The 21,958-nt window shown below is 41.9% G+C and overlaps 1 protein-coding gene across 2 annotated transcripts in view; it reads right to left on the bottom strand.

The window, feature by feature from the left end:
• ZNRF3 (zinc and ring finger 3) overlaps positions 1 to 21,958 on the bottom strand; it is a 66,513-nt gene that overhangs the window by 3,523 nt on the left and 41,032 nt on the right. For both annotated transcript variants that reach the window (XM_071445293.1, XM_071445294.1), the window contains exons 3-8: positions 10,279 to 10,353; positions 6,845 to 6,976; positions 5,813 to 5,923; positions 4,655 to 4,822; positions 2,656 to 2,758; positions 186 to 1,931 (exon numbers count right to left, since the gene is read on the bottom strand). In XM_071445293.1, coding sequence (XP_071301394.1) covers positions 186 to 1,931; positions 2,656 to 2,758; positions 4,655 to 4,822; positions 5,813 to 5,923; positions 6,845 to 6,976; positions 10,279 to 10,353 — 2,335 coding nt within the window. The remainder of the gene's footprint in view (positions 1 to 185; positions 1,932 to 2,655; positions 2,759 to 4,654; positions 4,823 to 5,812; positions 5,924 to 6,844; positions 6,977 to 10,278; positions 10,354 to 21,958) is intronic.

Below are 21,958 nucleotides of genomic sequence, written 5' to 3'. Positions count from 1 at the left end.
TTGTCTCTCACAGTGGCATTGCCTGCTTAGGCAACTCACCACAGCTGCCATGACCAGCACAGTGTCCCTTGCTGTGGGAACTCCAATGGGGGCCTCTCCCCACAAAGGATGAGCATGAAAGCTGGCAGCATTTCACCCACTAACATAGAAAGGTAGCAAGTAATCAAAAAAAGCACATATATTACCTGTGGCCTTTGTGGTCATAATCAGCTTCTGGGAGTTCAGAGTGGGACTGGGAAAGGGCATTCCAGTTTCCTCCTCCTGAGAGTAGTTCTGCTGCAGGAATGATGTTGCCTCATAGCACACCTCCCTCTCCACCTGTACCTCTCCAACACCTTGACAGTGCAGGTAAGTGTCTAGCTCAGGTGTTCCATCCCAGGAGCTACAGCCTCCTATGTGGGTCCCTTGGTGCTCTGGTGGTAGGATCAGCTCACAGTCTCTGTCTTCAGGAATGATGGGAATGCGTTGACCCAGATCACATACACCCTTACAGCAGTTTGGCAAGGTGTCATCAGGAAGCGTGTACTGCACATTCACTGCATAGTCTTCTGTATAGCAGCCACCACCTCCACTGCCACTGGTGCTACTACAGGCTACCTGCTTCTCTTCATAGAAGCAGCAGGGCAACCCCTCATATTTTACCCCATCTGTCCTATGTAAGTGGTCTGAGTTAATACTGTACAAGCCCGGGGTGTTCCCTGACTGTGGTTCAATTCCTTGGCCACACGTCCCCCACAGTGGAGAGCTAAGGAAGAGTGCACTGCAGTCAGCTGTCCCATTGCTGGGCTCCAGGGCAGAGTGCTGGAATTCAAAGCAGCACGCGCACGCCTGCTCCGAAATCGACCCCGCTATCTCTGGATTCTTCCAGTTCCTTTTAACATCCAAGGCAGCACCAGGAGTGGCCTCAGGTCCTCCCTCTGAGGTAGTGCCATTTGGATCCCTGTGCTCTAGTGAGGAATTACTGCTATAGTTCATATCCATGCTGCAATTGGACAGTTGGTCCCCTGAGGAAGAAGCTGGCACGGGCCGGCAGTCAGCACCCACCAGGCCATGACTGTGAGCTGGGAGCTCATCCTGGTGAGAGCCCTCCAAGAGCACAATTGCCCCCCTGTTTGCACCACCAACCTCAGCCACTCGGCAAGGGCTCCTGCTGCGGTACACGTAGGGGTCGTAGTCACTGCTCAGAGAGCTGCGGAACGTGGAGCAGCTCCCGTAAACCCCCTGGTTACTGACCTCAGTGCAGTCAACCATGGAATCACTGGAGGAGCAGTGGCACTGACCAGAGCTGCTGCTGCTGCTGTCGCTGCCAGGGCAGTCGGCCAAGTACCCGCTGCACACCGAGCGGTGGCCGTGATAGCAGCTAAAGCTGGAGGTACTGCCGCTCTCCAAGCGGGACGAGGGCATTACATGTACCACAGGAGGGAAAAGCACGCTGCTACCAGGCTGAAAGGCACGGGAAGGACCCTTTGAGGCAATGCCAGCTGGAAGCTGTCCATCTTGCTCAGGGTAACTAAGGCCTTGGAAGTAGTAGTGCTGATACATGGTCTCATATCGGGAAAAGCACGCTGCTTTGGAAAAGTTGCGTCCGCCAAACTTGGGCCTTCGGAAGTTGTGAGCCGGAGAGTAAGCCCTGTGCTCCAGGCTGCAGTGATGGCTGTTTAAAGCATGGTCCAAATGAATAGGCTGATAACTGCGGATGTAGGCAGGGGAAGGGGCCTGGTAGAGGCTCTGCTCTCCGTGCCTCTCCACCGTCAGCAGGGTGATGGGGTTTCCGTGCGGGTCCATGCTGGTCCGAGTGGGATACGCTGTGATCTGGCTGGCTCGGTGCACTCGGCCTGGGTAATGGACAGGCAGGATCACCCTCTGCTGCCGGCTGCGGGCTGCATTGATGGATTCCAGACAGATGGGAGCTGCGTTCCCCTTCTTCTGTTCTGAATGAGAGAAAGAAGAATGGAGAAGTAGAACTAGAAGGGAATAAAATTACTTTATGCAAGAAAGCATATTTTGTTTTCCATGTCATTGCATTATGCACCAATTTTTTACACGGAAGGAAATAAAAGCAAAACAAAACTCACAAGCATGTCTGGAAAACTTTGAAACACCCAAGTGTATTTGCTTAAAAAGCAAAAGAAGTGAATTTATTTCAGATACTGTTCTCATATACACAAAATCTTTTGCTAACATCTTGCAGAGGCTGAGAGAGGCTGGAAGTCATTGCTCAAATTTTCACTTTACGCATTTTTATATAAATGTGCAGCGCCAGAAAACTTTCTTAAGACAGAGGAAATGAAAGCAGGAAGAGGGCAAGTAAGGGAAACCACGTTCCAAGTTACAAAACCATGGAAAAATAAAAGCCCATACATTGTTTTCTTTGTAATTCTCAGGGGAAAACATATCCCTTTTCTCCATGTGTCCGTGCACTCAGGGCTGCACAACACAACACTGCCCTCAGCTGGGCATCATCCCCAGCCCAAGGTGATGCCAGGGGCACTCAGATGTCCTCTGAGAGTTTGGGGTTAACTGTATTTCCAGGGCTATGTTACAGTAAGGACTGGGAGCTCCACAGAGATTCACAAACAGGGACACTTTTTATTTCATCTTTTCAAGCTGTCTGAAATAAACAGGACACCAGAGCATGCCCAGTGCAGCACTTACCTATGATGTTATGGCGGCAGTGAGGGCAGGTGTGGTGCTGCAGCAGCCAAGGATCCACACATTTCTTGTGGAATCGGTGAGTGCAGGGAATGACACGCAGCTCCTACAGGAACACATGAAACACCATGAAAAATCTACTCCTTCCTAACAAATGAATTTTTAACAGCTTGTTCCTAGTTTTTTTTCAACCTGGCTATTAAATGGAGCAATTTCTAGTCTTGAAGTGCTAAGAAGAAAAAAAATGGCATCAAGACAGTCAAGAGCCCAACAGGTAGTGCTCAGCTGTCTCTAAAAGAAAAGTCTGCAGGCACCTTAGGATTCCATGCAGATATAGGACATTTCTTTAGGACACTTTTTTGGTATGTCCCTATGACCCAACACCTTTAAGAAGGCCATCATAAAAGTTTTCTTTAATATATTCAATGAACTTAAAAAACAGAAATCAAGAGTAATGATGTACCCTTCCTACAATAATTCACAATGGAAAACACTCAGGTAAAAGCAAAACCAACACAGTGTATATGATCCTTTTTCCCTTGCCCAGGACTCTTATCCTTCAGCTATGATCTGTTTACAGGATTTCCTGAGCCTGATGGATATCTCAGAAACCTGCAACAAATCTTTCTTCCAAGTGCTGCTTATGTCTCCCCATGAGCTTAGGTTTTCAATGTCTAACATGCTTTGGCAAGGAGTTCCATGGGGCTGCTACCTCCTGGTGGAGAAACACCACACAACTTCATTCCCCTGTCCCCAAGCAATCTGGGTCTAAAGAGTCCTTGCCCACTCAATTATTTGGGGTTTTTTACAGAAACCATTCAAAATGTTTGACCATTTTGTGACTACCCTTTCCTGAAGCACCTTCCTTTCCATTCCATATCTTTTGTGAGTTGAGGTCAGAAAGACACAGTACTCAAAGTAAGAACATGACTAAATTTACACTGTGGTGTAATTATGTTTTCTGTTCAGCTCTCTAGACTTTCCCATCTCACTTCTAGAATCTGATTTACCTTTCTAACTGCCACAAAGCAGATAAACTGCCACCAATTTGCTTTCACAAAGCTATCTAAAGCATCAAGATCTTGTTCCTGAATAGCAATGCTCAGCTCCCAACCCATCCCTGATATATGTGGAGCTCTTCCCTGTGTCTATCACTTGAAGCTGAAGTTGATGCCTGAATTTCCCTTGCAGTCAGTTTGTACAGCCCATTTGAAGTCCTTGTCTACCTTCATCCTTGCTACTCTGAATAATTTCCCACCAACAAATTCCATTAAACTTTTTATTTGCACCTTGCAGAACTCAAATATGCAGCTGCTATTTTCTATTGCCTTAAAAATTATGACTCTTTTATGATAAAATAAAATGTCTTCACATAATCTTTCTAAAGGAAGTTGATAGCTGTGAATATTGACTGCCTCTATTTTATTTATTTTAAGGAGCCCATTTTCTCTTTTACCCTTTTGTTGCTTCCTCTGAGTTGAACTGTCATGGACAGCAAGCCCTGGCATCAATAAAGTGATTGTAACTGAGGAGTCAAAAAACTGTTCCTGAATGTTTTGACCTCTCTTCCTTCTCCTCCCCTCATTTCCCAGCAGTGCTGTATTTTTAAGACAGGGTGCCATCAAATCTTGAAAAGCAAAACCCTGAGGATATTCCTTACCTCCAGCAGAGCTTGCATGCATCATCACCTCAGTGCATGACTTGTCAAAAATACCCAGAGAACCAAGTGCTGAGGCAACCCTGCCTCCTTTGTAACTTGTTCTTCAGAAATGCAAGAACAGTGGAGGTAGCAACTTGCAATTGGGATCCCTCACCTCTCACTTTGCAGCACGGGTAATTTAGAGCTGCAGGATGCAGCTGGGGCCACGTTGGCTGCTCAGTATGATCCAGCTGAGAAGTGGCACCACCTCAGCACAGAATATCCCCAACAGCCAGCCACATAGCACAGTGCTAAAACCACCTACATTCCCAGCCCATGGTGAAGAAACCTTTCATCCTTTACCTCCCCATCAATGTACTTCTCCAAGCAGATGGCACAGTCAGAGGTGGAGCTGCTACTGAGTGTATCCAGTGCTCCACAGTTACTTTCTCGGTGTCCCTTACTTTTGGACTTAAACTTCCTGGTCTCCATTTTCTCCAGTGCTTGCACTGCAAGCCTGTTCATGGAATTCTACATGAGAAGAAACAAAACAAAACAAAACAAAACAAAACAAAAAAGAAAAAAAAAAAAAGAAAAAAAAAAAAGAAAAGAAAAAAGAAAAAAAAAAGCCAATGCTGCTGTGTAAGGGACTAGAGTGTAATAGCAGAGAAACACCACCATAACATATTTTACAGATCATGTCAGGCCCAAGTGATGTATAATTTCTTAAATTAAACAGAGAGAAGGCTACTTAGAATTCAGATCAAAAGCCTCATGGAAAAGAATGTATGCCACATGCAGAAGTGAGAATGATAAACTACTCTGAATTAGAACTGGATGAAGGTGCTGACAAATGGGATACACTGCAACTGCCCAACTGATAGGCAGCAACTATTCAAGCCAACATATAAAACTTAGCCAGGAACTTTTTTTTTTTATATATCAGTATTGATTGTAATGCCCCAATATACTGTTACCATCATATTACCTGGAGCAATACTTGAGAAAGGGATTAAAATGAAATATTATAAATTAGCTGTATCATTTCCTCCAGGACAAACTCTAAGTATGTCACCTGGAATTTCTCCTAACCAAGCTTTTTACCTTGAAAACCCCTCCCATTTCTACAGATGTTACCCTATTGAAAAGATTTGTGATTTATTTTCAATCCTCTCCACAATACAGCAGCAAGAGTCTGGACTCATTTAGAAGTATACCAGTGCTACTGATGTCCTGTAAGCAACCAGAAATGTTCCTTCTTCCCAGTGCCTAAGTGAACTGCTTCTGCACTGTTTTCATTCCATGATTTAACTGAACAAACATCATGGGTCAATGTAAATCTCCTTTAAAGATATTTCCAAGTTCTTCCAAAGGCCTAGACACATGGATAAAAGCACACAGCCACCAAGATGGCTACTGTAAGTCAGTGGCCTGCATTTCCAAAAGTTGCAAAGCACATTTTAGGACAAAGTAAGAGAAGCTAACTTTCAGCAATTGGTGAATTCCCACTACTGCTCTTACCTGACTGCGTCGCTGTTTCAGTTTGATCTTGACAAGAAGAATGAGGCAAACAAGAGACACAACCACAAAGAAGGCCAGGAAAATTCCCATGTCAAAGTACTCTGTGGGTTGCTTAAAAATTAAAACAAAGGTATTATTATTCCTTCCTTTAGATCATACTCAAAGCTGATGTTTCTTTCTCTTAAAATTTTCCAGGGGCCATTGCTGAATGTACTCAGTCAGAATGGCAGAAGTCAGGGTACACATTATTCTGTTCATTAACTGGGATTTTCTGAGACAAAACCTGTGTTTCATGTGCCACTGAGCAGAACACACAGAATGCCAAGCATGAGGTGTCAGGTTTACAATCTCTGAACTGCAAAATTCAGGTTTTTTTAACTGAGTGTATCACATCAAAACTAATTTTTATAGCTTATTGAGTTGCTCATGCATGTAAGTGACTGAAAATCAACATTTGATTTTTCAAAAAAATGGCCCACTTCTCAAATACATTTCTCAACAGAAGGATCCCATTAAAATGAAAAACAAAAAACCAAAGTGGTAATTGGGACATTGATGACCTTGAGTTTTGTTCTTCTGTAAACTATACATAGGGAGTGTTAGGGGAAAAAAAGGTCTAGAAAACCCATTTTATATTACAATTACAAATATCAGATAATCTCATAGTTAATCTATGTTTAAAATACTACATAGAATTATTAGTTAACACAGGACAAACCACTTCACAAAACTCCTGAACCTTCAGGAGTGTGCAATAACTAAGAAAAAGGAAAACTTCTACTGTGTGAATTTTTTAGCCACTTGTATACTCAAAAGCATCCTTCTGAAAGACAGCAGATGCTGTGGATTCTGTACTTACACCACGTCCAGCTGCTTGCCCACAGTGCTCAGTTTATTAAGGTCAACAGAATTTCACATGCATTAATGCACATAAGGAGCATCAGAACATCTTCACCCCCAGTGCAGTGAGCAAGCCCTGCCTGCAGTAACAGCAGCACTGGGATACCCAGAGAAAGGATCTGGAAGTCTCACCCGTGGGGGGCGATGCTGAATCCTGGCCCGTGCCACTTTCTGCTTGTTAACTATGTTCATTAGCTTGACAGCATCAGCACCTTTCACATACACCACTGGTCTCTTCAGAGGGTCCTCTGAGCCCTGGTTCAGCTAGAACAAAAAAAAAAATAGTCTTCTCAAAAGGCAAGTTTCAGGGAAAACACCTTCCTTCTGGACAATGCAGAGAATGGTTAAGGAGTATGAACATGGAACTGATTTTGAGCACCTTTGTTCTCTTCTAGCACAGACCTTTAATTAAGTACCCCACAGAATTAAACCTGAATTAAATGTTTGACTTATGCTGCCTTTTTTTAAATATGATTATTTATTATTTTTTTTTAAGATTAAGGAAAAGCAAATGCTATCTCTGAACAGCCTCTTTAACTTAGCTGCATCATGTATCAGTGCAGATATTAATACTGTAATGTCAAACCTCACAATGAAGAAGAATAAAAATCTGCACATTCAAAAAAAATTGTCCCTGCTATGTTTTATCAATCTTTCAATTTCAACATTATTCACATGGAAATTTCTTCACATGGCAATTATTCATGGAAATTTCTTTCTGAACAATTTTATATCAGAGTCCTGTCTTTCAGGCTCTTTGTACCTAGCTAATTAAGTTACTAATTTCTCATGTTTAACTCTACAAACTCATTCAAAATTACCTGAGTTCTAGCAATGATGAGACTTACTGATTGCAGGATGGAGGGGGCCTCAAAGTCTAAATCATTTGAGTAGACCACATAATTCACCCTGAAACTTCCTTCCAGGTCCAGCTATGTTTTGTCAAAAAGGCCAGATCATAGAATCAGAAAATAATGTGTGTGGGAAGGCATGTCATGAGCCCTCATGGTCAAGGCAGGGTCAACTATGACATCAAATCAGGCTGCTCACAGCTTTATCCACTCAGATGTTGAAAACCTGCAAGTGTGGAGAACGTGCAACTTCTCTGGCCAACAAATCCAGAACAACAATCTGCTAAATTATGTACCAGAGAGAGTTATAACTACACAAGAGAATTGTTCTGTTAAAAAACAGCACCAACACAATAAATTCATACAGCTTATTCTGACTGACAAGTAAAATATGAGTGCAGAGGCTGGTTGACAAAAAACAAGCAATGCACTGACAAGCTGATGGAAATGGTACAGGGAAAAGGAAGGAGATGACAGGAATGGGAGCAAATAGAACAAGAATTTCTTATGGCTGAGGTTAACATATCTGCATTGTTGAGAGCTACCTGTTAGTTCTGGCTAAACCATGCAGAAATTATAAGCTGACTGGCCCATCATCCTGATGAAAGGACTCAAACTGACCAGATGATGAGAACAGATTTCATTGAGACTTTTTAAAATTGATTCTTCCTAATATTTGACAGATTTTCTGAGAACACTGATCAAACTACTTTTAAGGCAGGTGTCTTGTGATGAGCTGAAAACTAACTGCAGTATCCAGGGATCCTATGTGTCTACAAGCCTTGCTGGCCTAGGGCCAAATCCAATCACTGTCCTTCCATTCCCACATGCACTCCTCTCTCATGATTTCTTGCTCAACAGAGAATTCTCCCAGTTCCTCAGTCATTTTTGCACATTGTCAGACTCTTGCTATAACCATGCTGCTCTGGGTGCTGTTACTCCTCTTCAAATATGCAAAAGTAAAACTAAGAAACAAGTCAGACTTCAGAGAGCATTTCTAAAAATAAAAGTTTCATTCTTAATTTACAGTAAAAAATACTCAGATCAATGGGAATAAAACCCATTTAGGCAAAGTCCTTTTATCTGGCATCTACCAAATTATCTGAGGACAATTCTTCTGGTCAGGCCTGCCTCCAATTTCTGTTCACTGACTGGCAGGAGGGGACTGCCTTTCATCATACTCCACTCCTCCTTTTCAAAGAAATCTCCCTTATTTGTTCTAGTGCTTAGTAACAAGCATACATGAGAAAACTTCCTAAACAGCTGCCTTCAGTGTCTTAGGATATTTCCCTTTGAACCAAAGATAGCCCAGATTACCTCATGTCAGTTTTCCCTCCATGTTATCTGTCATTGTTTTCCACAATTCCATTATGAGTGCCAAAATGGTATTTATTTTAAAGACAAATTACTTAGCACCCCAATGTCAAAGGTTCTGAAAAACTTTAGATGAGAATCAAAATCCATTAAAAACAAGCATCCAGAGCAGCATGAGAACAGAGCCAACCCAGTAACTGTAACTTTTAGAGTATGAAAGTTACATCCAGTCATTGCTCTCCTGCTTGCCAGTGTTTCCACAGGCTACTGCTCTTTCATCTAACAGAGCCTACTCACTGTGCCAGTACTGCTCTAAGCCACTAACCTCCTTCCATTTTATTGGTACACCCAAAATATTCAAACATCCACTAGACTAGTTTCCCAGCTCTTGAGGACAGATGCACCCAATTTATTATTTATAATCAAGCAAGGAAAGCTTTTGTTGTTAAGAGGGAAAAGAGCAAGAGACAGTAACTCAGCTTCCCAAGTCCAGAGCAGCGTGGCTGAAAGTAATCAGAAGCTGTAATACAGAGTTAAAAAATAGAAAATGACAGATCACATCTTTGTAAGGAGATTTTTGCTGCATAGAGAAGGGGGGGAAAATATCCCTGTGAATATTTTCAAGATCAAGGCTGCAACTTTGATGCACATGCAGACCACAGTACTCAAAGCATCCATTGCACAGGATCTTCTGCATTCTTTTGTCCAACAGATTTCAGAATTAAAGCCAGCTTCTTTAATGTAAACATTAATGATCTCTCTTTTCCCCCAAGAAGTACAGGGTGCACTTAAAAACCTTCAGCTCCACTTGTTTCTGCTGTAACAGAAACAGCAGTTTTGTTTCAAGACAAAACAGAACTAAACCAAATGCAGACTATTTTTGTGCTTATGTTTCTTCACTGAAATAACCCCAAATTAGCTGAAGTATGCTAAAGCCTTTCATAGGGCTATTACCTCACCCACTTCAAATAAAAAGACGAAAGTTATAACAAGACTTGGAAAAAGAAGAAAAACCCTGCTTGTCCACAAAATACATAGGCAGAAATCATCAGCTGTAAATGAGAAAGAAATGGTTATAAGCTTTAAAAAGAAACTTGTTTAGAATCAGGTTTGAAAGTTGTTTCACAATCTCAAAAATAGCAGCTGTTCAACAACACTATTGATCACAGGCTGGACAGGCCAAACATCCTGTGTTTTGTACACAGAGCTGAGCAAAGAAAACCTCCTTGATTAGATAATGGGCCACAAAAAATTTCCCTCCATCCTCTTTCAAAACCGTAATCCCAGACCTGGATTCTGGATTCTGGCAAAAGCAAGAAGAAAAATCTAACTCCCCACAGTTTTCCCATTCTGCCAGGTTCCCAACACCTGCATTGCTTCCTGCCTGGCATTGCTGCATACCTGATCAATGGCATCTGGGTTTTCAGACACATCAAAGATGACCGCTGTGGCTCCTCGCTGTACTGCTCGTTTTGCCTGCAATCAGAAAGACAGCATCCTCAGTCCCACCCCAAAAGATAACTTCTTAACTCAAAAATTACTCCCTCTCCTCACCTCCAGATAGAAAACTTAACATTTTGTGTTTCTGTGTAGTTAAAACAAGTGACAGGGCAATTACAAACAGGAGTTCCTGAACCAGCATGGAATGTAGTTAAACTTCACTACAGCTTCTACAGTGCCTCTGCTCCTTCCTTCTCAAACTCCTCTTTCAACAACCTTTTAAAGGAATTCAAATGAGTTTTAGATCCTCCAAAGACTTTAAGTAGAAGAATTTTTTAAAATTTATATTATTTTCCCTCCATTTTACCTGGAAGTGCCATTAAAAACCATCTTCCCTGTGACTTGGAGTGGAGACAAGCTCACTAGTGTAGAAAATTAAGGTGGACAGGATTCTTTATACTTTTTCAGTGTCATTCTCACAAACTAGGATGTCACAATCTCAAAATGTGCCTCAGAGAATACTGCTTTTTCTGACCATCAGAGGTCAGAACTGTTGCATACGTTTCTTATGCTGATCAGAGCTATGTAAGTGCACAGCTTTTCATCAACTACAGGCCAAACCTGGAGTTACCAACTGCACAGAGAAGGCATTAGAAGATATTAAAATCCTCTAGGATAGAGAAAACAAGGCTAACACAGGGGTTTTATCCTGCTTCTGCCAGTGTGTCTCTGTATGTACTGTTCAAATGTTGCTCAATGGCTCCACAAAGCAGACATTCCCAGTAACTTTTCAAAATCCTATTGCCTTTATGGACACAGAATATAAGAAATTATTTCTCCAAGCAATGACAGCTATCACCACCACAGTACTAAACAAGAAGGCACTGGCCCTCCACAGAGACTACCAGAACTTGAACTTATATTGAGATATAAGAAAAACAAATAAAAGTAATAAATTATGAAACATTACTCAGCAGTTTCCTGGAAAAACGTTGGCCAATACAGAGAACTCAGTTTGAATATATAAATATCACTTGCTTTGCTCTATTCTCGTATTTTATTTTAAATCAAAAAGGCCCATCAGACAGCACATGAGGGAAACCAACTCCCAAATTAGAGCTTTTTCTCAGCCCACCAGGTATTTGTCCCCTTTGAAGTCGGCACACCTGGTTAATGACTAAGAACTGTTGGGGAGGAAGAGTTGAAAGGAATCCACCACCCATTCTCCTTTGCAGTAGCCCTGAGGTGAGGGCTCATGCAGGTTTCCCTAGAAGCAGCCCTCACAGACACACACTGCTTATTGAACTGCTCAGGCTATTTAGATTGCTTTTTCAGGATGATCAGTCAACAAGCAGGGCCCCTTGATCTCTGAACAGATTTTAAAAGAGATTTTTGCAGATCAGCGCTGATAAAAACTCCTAAATTGGGTGCATACACTGAACGAACAACAAGTTTCCACCAGCAGGTGTTAAGAAAGGAAAAGCACCGAGTAAAAAAAAAAATTATGCTGCGGAGTTTAATGGCAAATAGGGGTGACTCGTGTGGCCATCATGCCAAGTGTGGGCTCGTTTCACCGGGGCCAAAGGGGGTTCGTTTCACTCGTTTCACCGGGGCCAAGCCCTGCTCGTTTCACTGGGGCCAAAGGGGGTTCGTTTCACCGGGGCCAAAGGAGGTTCGTTTCACTCGTTTCACCGGGGCCAAGCCCTGCTCGTTTCACTGGGGCCTAAGGGGGTTCGTTTCACCGGGGCCAAAGGAGGTTCGTTTCACCGGGGCCAAAGGAGGTTCGTTTCACCGGGGCCAGGCCGGGCTCGTTTCACCGCGCCCCGCGAGGCTCCGGCCGCCTTCCCCCCCCCGCTCGCCCGGCCCGCGGCCCTGAGGGCCCAGCGGCCGCGCACAGCGCCCCCCTGCGGCCGCAGCGCCCCCGCGCCGGAAACGCCGCCTGTCCCCGGCCACGGAGGGGAGAGGAAGGGGCCGGGGCCGCGGAGAGAGCGGGGAAACGCGGATTTACTGGCGTTTAAATGCTGATACCCAAGAAAAGCCGCTGCTGCCTGGAGGTTTGCTCCAGCCAAACTTCCTCTGCCGGCGGTGCTGAGCATTCCTGCACAAGGTGCTAAAGAGGCACGGCCCGCAGCGGGAGCTGGGCCCAGCCCTCTCCGGCGGGCTCGGGGGCCGCCCGACGGGCCAGGTTCCGCCGGCTACAGATCAGAGCGCGGCTGCCCCCGCCTCGCCCGCCTCCAGCTCGGCTGTAAAACCGGGCACTGTGGAGGGAGGAGAGCAGGGCGAGCGGCCGCGATCACCTCTGCTCGCTAGGCATTGCCCTCCTTGCTGGAGCGCACCTGTGACCGGGGCTCCGGGCAACCCGAAACACCTGCGGGCACCGCCGCTCCTTCTGCATCCCCGAAAATGCCGCAGGAGAGTTAAAGTCAAAACGTCTTTGAAAATACCCTGTCCACTCCTCAGTAATCAGGGCAGCTCAAAATAGCACAGCAATGTTAAGTCCCACTTAAAATAATGCCAGTCTGTAATAGGCACGTGATTTTTTTCTTTTTGGGCTAGCCAGCATTTAGACTCCCTCAAATCATTTTTCTAAGCAAAGTGACCAAACCTACATCAAAAATAAACACAAGCTGGATGAGAGGGGAAAATAAGCTCATACTTTTACATTTATAATACTTGTGGGAAACAATCAGACATTTCCACAATTCAATTCCCATTCATTTGCCAGGCGTATTTCTTTCTGTGATTGTCTTCTGTGGCTTAAAACAAATTGGCTATCACTATGTATCAGTATTCTTCCCCTTTTTTAAAGACTAATAGAAAACTAATAGAAAAAAAAGGTAATTGCACTTCTCATAATTCAAGTGATCACTTTGTTCATAGTGACAACCACCTCTCAGTCCCTCTCTGTGTTCAGAATCTAGAGTTTATGCTACTACAGAACAATGGACATTACCAATAAAATGCACATTAAATACTGTCTCAGATGAAAATCTGGCAGAATTTACTAGACCTTGTAATCTAGGTAAGATAAGAGGATTTGCATGTGACAGAGCCACAAGAAAAATACCTCTCCACATCTCCAGGCCTGAGGAATTTTAAGTTATTACCTCAAAGAACACCAGAAAGATTTTAAGAGCTTTGCACTACCTCCCTGTGGGCCAGGCAAATACAATAAGGAAGTAACAACTTCCTTGATGAGGCAAACTTTCATCCCAAGGGACCAGATAATTATTAAACAGGTGCACTGTTCCCCTCGTTCACTCAAGTCAGGTGGGACAGCAACAATCAAACAGTAAAGTTCAGCTCCTTCCTGACATCTTGAAGGACTTTGCATGCTTGCACAAATGAACATGGCAAGCATCTCCTCCCCTCTGCTTTCTAGTATGGTTTCATTCCAATTATTGTTTCAGTTAGAATGCAACAGTGGAGAAACCATCCTAAGAAAAGCCGCTTAACAAGATTCCCCTCTAAGAGAAAAATCATACCAACAGCATCAGCCTTATTCATTACATTTACTTCTTTGCCAGAGTTAGAATTCCCTGACAATATCCAGCAGCATTTGCACCTGAGGACATGACACTTTAATCTAATGGATTTCAGAGAGTGAATAAATTACAAATGAGAGAAAGACCGAGGCTTAAACTATAGGTGGGGAGATCAAAGTTCATTAAGCACTGCAAGCTCTGCCATTTACATCAACATAGTAATGCATTACACATCTATTAAGAGAGTACCTTTTGCTGAAAATGGCTATTGGCAGAGCCAGATTACTACTTATAAATAAACTTTTTTAAGTTAACATCCTGGATAATACTGATGGACTGAAGGGAAAAAAGTATGCTTTAAAAGTATTGGCTGCCTGTATAAGCCACAGACATATCCTGGTGATATAAAATGACCTTCTCACAGATGTTTTTACATTAAAAACTACCTAGCCCTCCTTCCTGGATTTGTTCACCCAACTCTATGTATTATCTTTTTGGAACTTAGTACACTCTAGTTAACAAATATTAATTATAATTATGGTATGTGCTACATGAGCAGGTAGATTTATTCCCTGGGTTAAGAAACTCACAAAGCTGGGGAAGAGGAGGTTGGGCAATGGTTTAAGGAATAACCAGTACAAATGCCAGTAAACTCCTTTTAGCAAACTATTCCATTGGGTGTCAGCATTATTAGCTTGTCCTCCAAAATGAGGACACAGTACACAGAGAACAGTCCTATGGATCCCAAAAGCAAAATGCTGCTAGAACTAAGGGTAACAGCACAGCTCCAACAGGTGTAAGAACAGCTTTTTCCCACTGCCATTCCTTTTTTCAGTACATCTTGGTTTTTGGGGCAGAAAATATGGTATTACTCTAAATCAGTGCACAGACTGTTGAACAGAGCAGTCAATAAAATTGATTTGTATGTCCTTATTTAACTGACAACTGACCCAGCCTGAATTTTCTCTGTCAGTTTTTGAAGGTTTTTTTCCCCTTCAGTTTCTCTATGAACTAATAATTATTGAACTTGGGGCATATTTTCTGGATATTCCCAGCCCATCAGTTAGATCCAATGGTCTCTGTCAGATCTCTCTACATGGTGGAGTCAGTGGCCATTAATCTGACAAAAGAGTGGGATTATGCAAGCAGTGTTAAGTGGAACGTTTTTCATAGCTGATTCTATCATCAGCTGTCTTCTGGTGCTTTGAAATAAGAGAAGTCAGCCTCTCACCCAGTGCACTGGTAACACATGAGCAACACTCAGTGACATGCAACTTGCAAACTCTGTGACTGCAAGGAACAAGATTTTCAATGAAAAGCTGCAGTTTCTTGTTTTACTGCTCTGGAAAAGCAGTTCAAGGATTTCAACAATCTTGACTGCTAGGGAATACAGCTGAAGGAATAAGGTTTCCATCTGCAGTATTTCACCAAAATAAATGATGGGTAGAGCAACTCAGTGGTCTTGGTCTTCTCTTGAGCAGACTCGAAAGTAACAAAGTCTATTCCAATATCAATTGATTTGCACCTGTTTTCTCTATATCAAGTGACACCACAAAGATACAGACAATATTACTGAGATATGATACAGACTATGCTGTACCAGGTTCTATAATATTGGCTTTTATAGTAGAGGTTTGCTGTGGTTGTGTGGTTAAACTATGACACTTCTGCAGACTTGTCTTCATTTCTTTTTCTTTTTTTTAATTTTTATATTAGCAGAGGACAAGTTTGGTGCTGAAACAAGCATTAGGAGTCTACCTTATCAGGGTTTCACTTTCTGCAGTTTTGAGAAAACCTCAGTTAAATGTGGACAAACCCAGGAAGTCCTAATGATGAGGAGACCACTGGTTCTTACATAAATGCATGAAGAATCTGCAGGTTGTGACAAGGAGATGTTGCCACTGCCACTTTGCCATTCCAGTCAGCTGAAATGTATTCTGACCCTGATGCTCTCAAAGCCCTAAACTTCTTCAGGAGAGAGGAATACCTTAGAAAACCCTATTAAAACAAGCAGTGGGTATGAACTGCACCCCCATTCTATGGATGGCATCACTAGATTTTTCAGAAATGGCATCACATGAAGCTAGGCAATAACATCCAAACCTGCTCATTAAGAACCCTACATAAAACCCACAGCACTGTGCAAATACACCTTTTCTTTGCAACTGTGAAAATGCAAAAACCTGTTTCTCTCAGAGCTACACAGAATACAAACAACATCTGAACAATCCAGGCCTCTCTCTTTTCTCCCCCCACACTGCTATCAGGTTCAATCAATCACAAAAAAATACCTTGTCCCTTGAACCAACACTGGAGCTAGCAAGCCAGGCCACAGGCCAATTCTGCAGGGCAGAGGAGGAAGGAGAAAAGGACAGCAAACAGCACAAGTTACAAATTAACCAACTGATGCTTCAGACCTGTTAATGTACAATTCCCTGGTAATTCCAGAAACTCAGTTAAGCCAAGCATAAACAGGATGCCATTTCAAACCTTTTCTGAGATAATGAAACTGCTGTCTGAATATTTCTGTCTGAAAACAAAGGCAGAGAATCAAAACAAGACAGTCAAATTCCCATGTATCACACCAGCAGAAAACTCCTTCCTGACTGGAATACTCAAATTCTCTGGCACCTTGAGATATGATTTATACATATGCCCTATAGATTCTGAATTACACAGCATTACAACAGTTGAATTAAGACGTATAGGAAATGTGAAGCAGCATTTTAAAATTTAAAAGCATCATCACAATTTAAAACCAATGTATATTTCAGTAAATAAAAAAAAAGGAACCTTAAAAAGCAGTTTTGAAAAAACTATCACCTCATGCTGGACATAATCACATGAACTATATATATATATATATATATATATATATATACACACACCAGTATGATTCATACCACTCAGTACTGAGAGGCTCTCAGATGGTTTAAATGAAGAACAAGAAAACTAAAGTGTCTCTCTTTTCTGGGGTTAGGGAGAAACGCTGTTATCAGTTCTGAGTCTAGACCGAGTAAAAACAGTAAGAAAAGGACATTTCTTTAATCCTGAACACAGCAAAGCCTGCTGGCTGCACATCTCTTAAGATCCATTTCAGAGTCATGGGACTCTGTCCCAAAGGCTGAGCTCTGCTATCACCACGCTGCAGCCCAGCAGCCTTGTTGCTATGACAAGGCACAGGCGCAGAGAGAAGGGTGAGCACTGGGAGGGATCAAAGGAGGGGACTGGGGTCTTGAACTAGATTACAAATTCACAGAGAACCCAGCACACTCAGCAAGAAATGGGTGGCTGCATTCACAATTGATAGTTAACCCCCCTTCAAGCTTTTCCCAGAACTTCTGTATACAGTTACCTTTGAAATATAATGGTCACAGGATGAGGATATTTTATGTACTAAGTATGTGCTATATCATAAGCTATAAAATACTACTACAGCCAATCCAGATAATTCTTAACCTTTTCACTGAGGGTGTACTGAAAGTAGATGGATAGAAAAACAAAACAGACCTAAGATAATTGTGTAAACATACATGCAAGCATGTTGTGGTGCTGAAAGAATAAAAACAGATATATAAGAAAGCATTGGAGGAGTTGTAAATTAAAGAAACTATTAATGCAGACCACTATAAAAAGGCATCCCTGCAGTACCCAAGCTGTTTAAAAAGAATGTACTGAAGCTCCTCCTATAGGCATGTGCTCTAACTTTAGAATTATAAACTGCTATTTATGTACATCAAAAGGGAAAACAAGGAATTATAAGAATTGTCTTGTATTTAGAATAAGAAGTGGCAAAACTTTTTAAAATTGTTAAAAAGAATTCCACCTAACCTCAGTCAGTGTAATGGGGAATGCTTAGTATCATCTGTCTTGCTTAGCCTCACCCTCAGGAAGCTGACCTTCATCAATAGGTTGGTATCTACTGTGAGCAAGGACATTTTAGAGATAACAAAATAATCTCAGATGATGAAACAATAAATCCATATCTCAATAGTGACAGTGCTCTTGGCAGGGTTATTAAGTGCCTGCATGCAATCCCTAACAGTATGTTCAGATAGACATGATATATAACAAGATGAGTTGAGAAGAAGCAAAGGTATTTTCACTTCCACACATATCAAAGTGCTGCAGTCCATTGCCCTGGAGGTTCTGTCCTCTTTGGTAGGGATGAGCATCTGCATCCATGACTGCAGAAAGGCATCTAAACCCTACTGAGGTACTTCAATCTTTCTGAATAAACAAGAAATCATGTGGGATTCCCTTAGAATCCAGTAGGATACTGTGAGATCCTCCCTCTCTACTTCTAGAATCAGCTTGGATAATAAGTTCAATAGTAAAAATCTGCATGGTGGGCCAGTATTCCAGTTTAGCTAGCAACTTTCCACGTTCATGGCTGGCTAATCCAGGATGACAGGGCCCTTCTTCCAAACAGTCATCCTTGGTTTTGGATTAGTTTAGTTTCAAGGTCCCAGGCTGTGGTGGGCCCTTGTTGTTAGTTTGTTGACTCTGTAAAAAAAAAAATTAAAAAAATGAAAAAAAAAGATAAAAGAAGGGGAAAACAAAAATGAAAAAGGTGGAGGATTTTTGTTACAAAGGGAAACTGGAAACTTCTCTCCACGCAAGCAGAGACATGGCTGTATTGCAGAGGCCTCGGGGCAAGGATTAAAGAAAAACAAAATAGAAACCCTTCCATCTCTAATTAGGGTCTTCATTTGCCAAAGAGCCATTCCACAGCGGGAGGAATTACATTCAAGCCGTTGCTTGGATAACGTCTCCCAGCAGGTTGGCTCCTCAGAACAGGCTACTCTGAGCCAACAATTTCTGGTTACTTGGAGGCAAGCAGCCTGCATATTGTTTTAACTGGCCTGGCTTTTACAGCCAGTTTTGCTGAAGAACAATCTTCTATTCAGAATGCAGAGATAAAAGCTTCACTTGTTTTGAATTTGTCGCCAGTTTCTTTATCCCTTTCTTTTTTTAAACATGGGAATTATAGGTTCTGGAGATTGCATTATTTCCCTTGTAGACTTCAATGTTTTTCTCCCTCTAGCCACTTGATTCTTTGCCAGTGAAGGCTGCTGTCTGGAGTCCAGCCATTCATCAGCCCCTACCTCATCATTAACACTGTGGTGCTGGCGGTCACAGCTCATTGCTGGCGACAGGAAATCCTAACTTGCAAGAGGTTAACCACAGCCCATAAACAGTCAGACTGGCTCATTACACCCTTACACTCAGCTGAAGCGACCCTCTGGGAGTTTCAACACCATCCATGGACCTCAAGTCTATGGATTCTGTGCTCTTTGCAAATACCTCCTCCTCCCAACACCCATTTAAAAGCTCACTATTTGGATCCTCAGTGCTAAGGCCCATCTTCCTATCCCAAAGGGACCAAGTTATTTGAGCATTTTGAAAAATTACATGTCTGTGATGAGTTCTTTTGGCTTACCAGTTGAACAAACCACCAATGGGCCAAGAACTGAGACATTAATGCACTAAAACACATATGTTCTTGTGATATTTTTAATACTCTCTGTGAGAGTTTCATATCCCCACTGAACAGTTCTAAGGCCACAGCAATGCAAATACTAATAATGTATAATTAATCTGTATAACCTAATTCATGTCACAAACACGTCCAACTCAAATGTTCAAAAACTAACCTGCTAGGATTTTTAGTAGCTCAGTCAGTACTCCCTACACTGACTAAAAAGCACTTCCTACTCATTTTGAGTTCACAGGATGATCACTTGTTTCATTTGGAGTCATTTCCTTGAACTCAGTACAAATGTTAAATCATCATGTTATCCAAAACCGCACCTCTAGATATCACCTGGTCATCAAAAAGATAAAGTGTTTAGAGCAGAAAAACATGTTCTGGCAAATTATCTCAAAGCGGTAGGATATGAAGCACAATTTGTGTAATTTTTTTTCTCTTTCCTTCCTTTCAGTCTTGTGAAAATCATTGCAAAACATTCCCACTTTATGTCTGTAATTTCTCAGGATCCAGCTTTTTACCACTGTCAATTGTATCTGCCCAATTTTTTTTCTGAATATTGGAGTCCCTCTGATGCAGCTCTGGTTACATTCCGAAGTTCTCCAATTTCTTTCAAAGCCTTCTGTCTCCTAGTGCACCAAAATTAGGCATGTCACTCATCTGTGAAGTCCTAAATAATTCCATTCCCTGCCTCCATATCTGCTCCTTATTTTCTTCACTTTCTGGTCCATTTATCTGATTCTGCTTGCCAGGGTTCTTTTGTGCTCATTTCTGTACTCCAACACAGCACCATTTACTTGCTCTCTCACTTTTCTGTTTCAAACACTTGCCACCATGCATTTCTCCTGTTAGAGAAATAGGTAGAGTCTGCATGTAAAACAAAAACAACTCTGAATGTTTGAAAGGCTTCCAAGACACATAGAATAATGAGGGTCCAGAAACTTAAGAGACATGAAGCATTTATATATTATTATTATCATTTGTAAGTGCAGCATGCCTTAAATAATTGTTCCTTAGTCTTTACTCAGCCCTTGACTTCCATTAGTTTCACTGGGAGATCTGACTGAGCTGAACTCCAGTAACACATATAGTGCAACAACAGCTGCTTCTTTAGCTTAAGGGAGAAGCAGCTGTGCTCCACAGTTGGTTAGAAAGGAGTGAAGATGGTGCTGGGGACTGCTAAGGACTCAACTCTAAAAGTGGAGACTTTTATTTAAAGTAATCAATCCAACAATGGCAAATCTAAGGAGTGCCCAGAGGGAGAAACACGAGAGAGGGCTTTGTTCATGAATAGCTGATGCTTTTCCTAACTGTGGAGGCAACATGGAAAGAAAGTTAGTCAAATAATACAGTAACAGACTGCTGGCACTAGTTACCAATGGAAAGAGCTCAGCAGTACCCATGAATGAAAACCTGACAGAGCTACTTCTTCTGAACTGCATAACCTGATTCAGCCCTTGTTTGGCCCTTCCTTTGAGCTCTCTCCTCTTTGGCTTTGATCCAGTTCTTTTCTTTCCTTCTGCATCTTTCACCATACAATCCATGCACAAACCTTTCCTCTCCCCACATTTCAGCTGGCTTGCCTGTCAGTTCTCTTTCCTGTGCTCAATCTCTCCCTTCTCTCCTCAAAGGGACTGCAGGAATTACAGTGGAAAGCAGAGATGGAATAAGAGGATTTAAAGAGGGAATACATGAGAAAGGTACCTATAAACTCAAGAATTCAGTTATAATGATGACACTGCTGTTTCATGCAGTGGCCAAATGCTCTAACACTCTTAGATGCAGCCTTTCTTCCTTTTTTCTTTCCCATTCAAACCCCCTTCTTCATCTGTTAAAACAGCCTTGTTGCTGGAGTATGGTCTGTGGGGGGTGAACAGGCAAGGAGATGGGAAGCAGAAATGCACTGAGCATTTGGCAAAAAAGCTCTATTTTTTTTCTTCTTCTTCTTGTTTTTTCTCTGTGCCATTAAGAAAAGCCATCTTCTTCCTGGAAAACCATGTATTATTCCCTCTTCTGATCTCATCTATGCTGGAGTTTTGTTAGAATTCTAGAAGTCAATGTGTCTATATGGTGCAGATGTCTGATCACACTGCTAGCACTGGGGAAGTAAGAAAAATTAATGTCAAAACATAAATGACATCAAAAGTACTTGCACAAATAACAGTATCACTTCAGATATCATTTTAAAATATGTGTTATGGTTGTTTAAAATGGATTTTAACATTTCAGGTGTCCTGGAGATTATAAATGATGCTGAAGTGGGGAATAACAAGAAACAACCATTATAATATTACAGTACTTATGATGTTCTTTGGTGCTTTGGGAAAATTAAAATTTTCTCTTTCTCAATACATTCTTTAGAACAAACACACTAAGGACAAACACAAACATGGCAGGGATTACAATTACATATACTATGTTTTTTTCAAAGTAAACCCCAATTTTAGGTAGTGCTAAGATAACAAACCTTGGAAATAAAAAAAATCAATGCCAAGTTAATGAAGACTCTTAAAGAACATAACTGATTCAGAAAGTCTGAATCCTTAACACTAGCCAGGATGCTATTCTTCCCCATTAAAACTCATATTCCTTTTTCATTACAGAACAATGGGGTTGATAAAAACAATAGTTTTTATTTTGATCAAGGTTTTGCCATGCTTGACGT

Source organism: Agelaius tricolor, unplaced genomic scaffold (genome assembly GCF_023055355.1).
Source record: "Agelaius tricolor isolate 1412-34295 unplaced genomic scaffold, bAgeTri1.0.p SCAF_20, whole genome shotgun sequence".
Lineage (NCBI taxonomy): Eukaryota > Metazoa > Chordata > Aves > Passeriformes > Icteridae > Agelaius > Agelaius tricolor.
The sequence above is the reverse complement of the archived record's forward strand: the minus strand, read 5'-3'. Positions and strand labels throughout refer to the sequence as shown.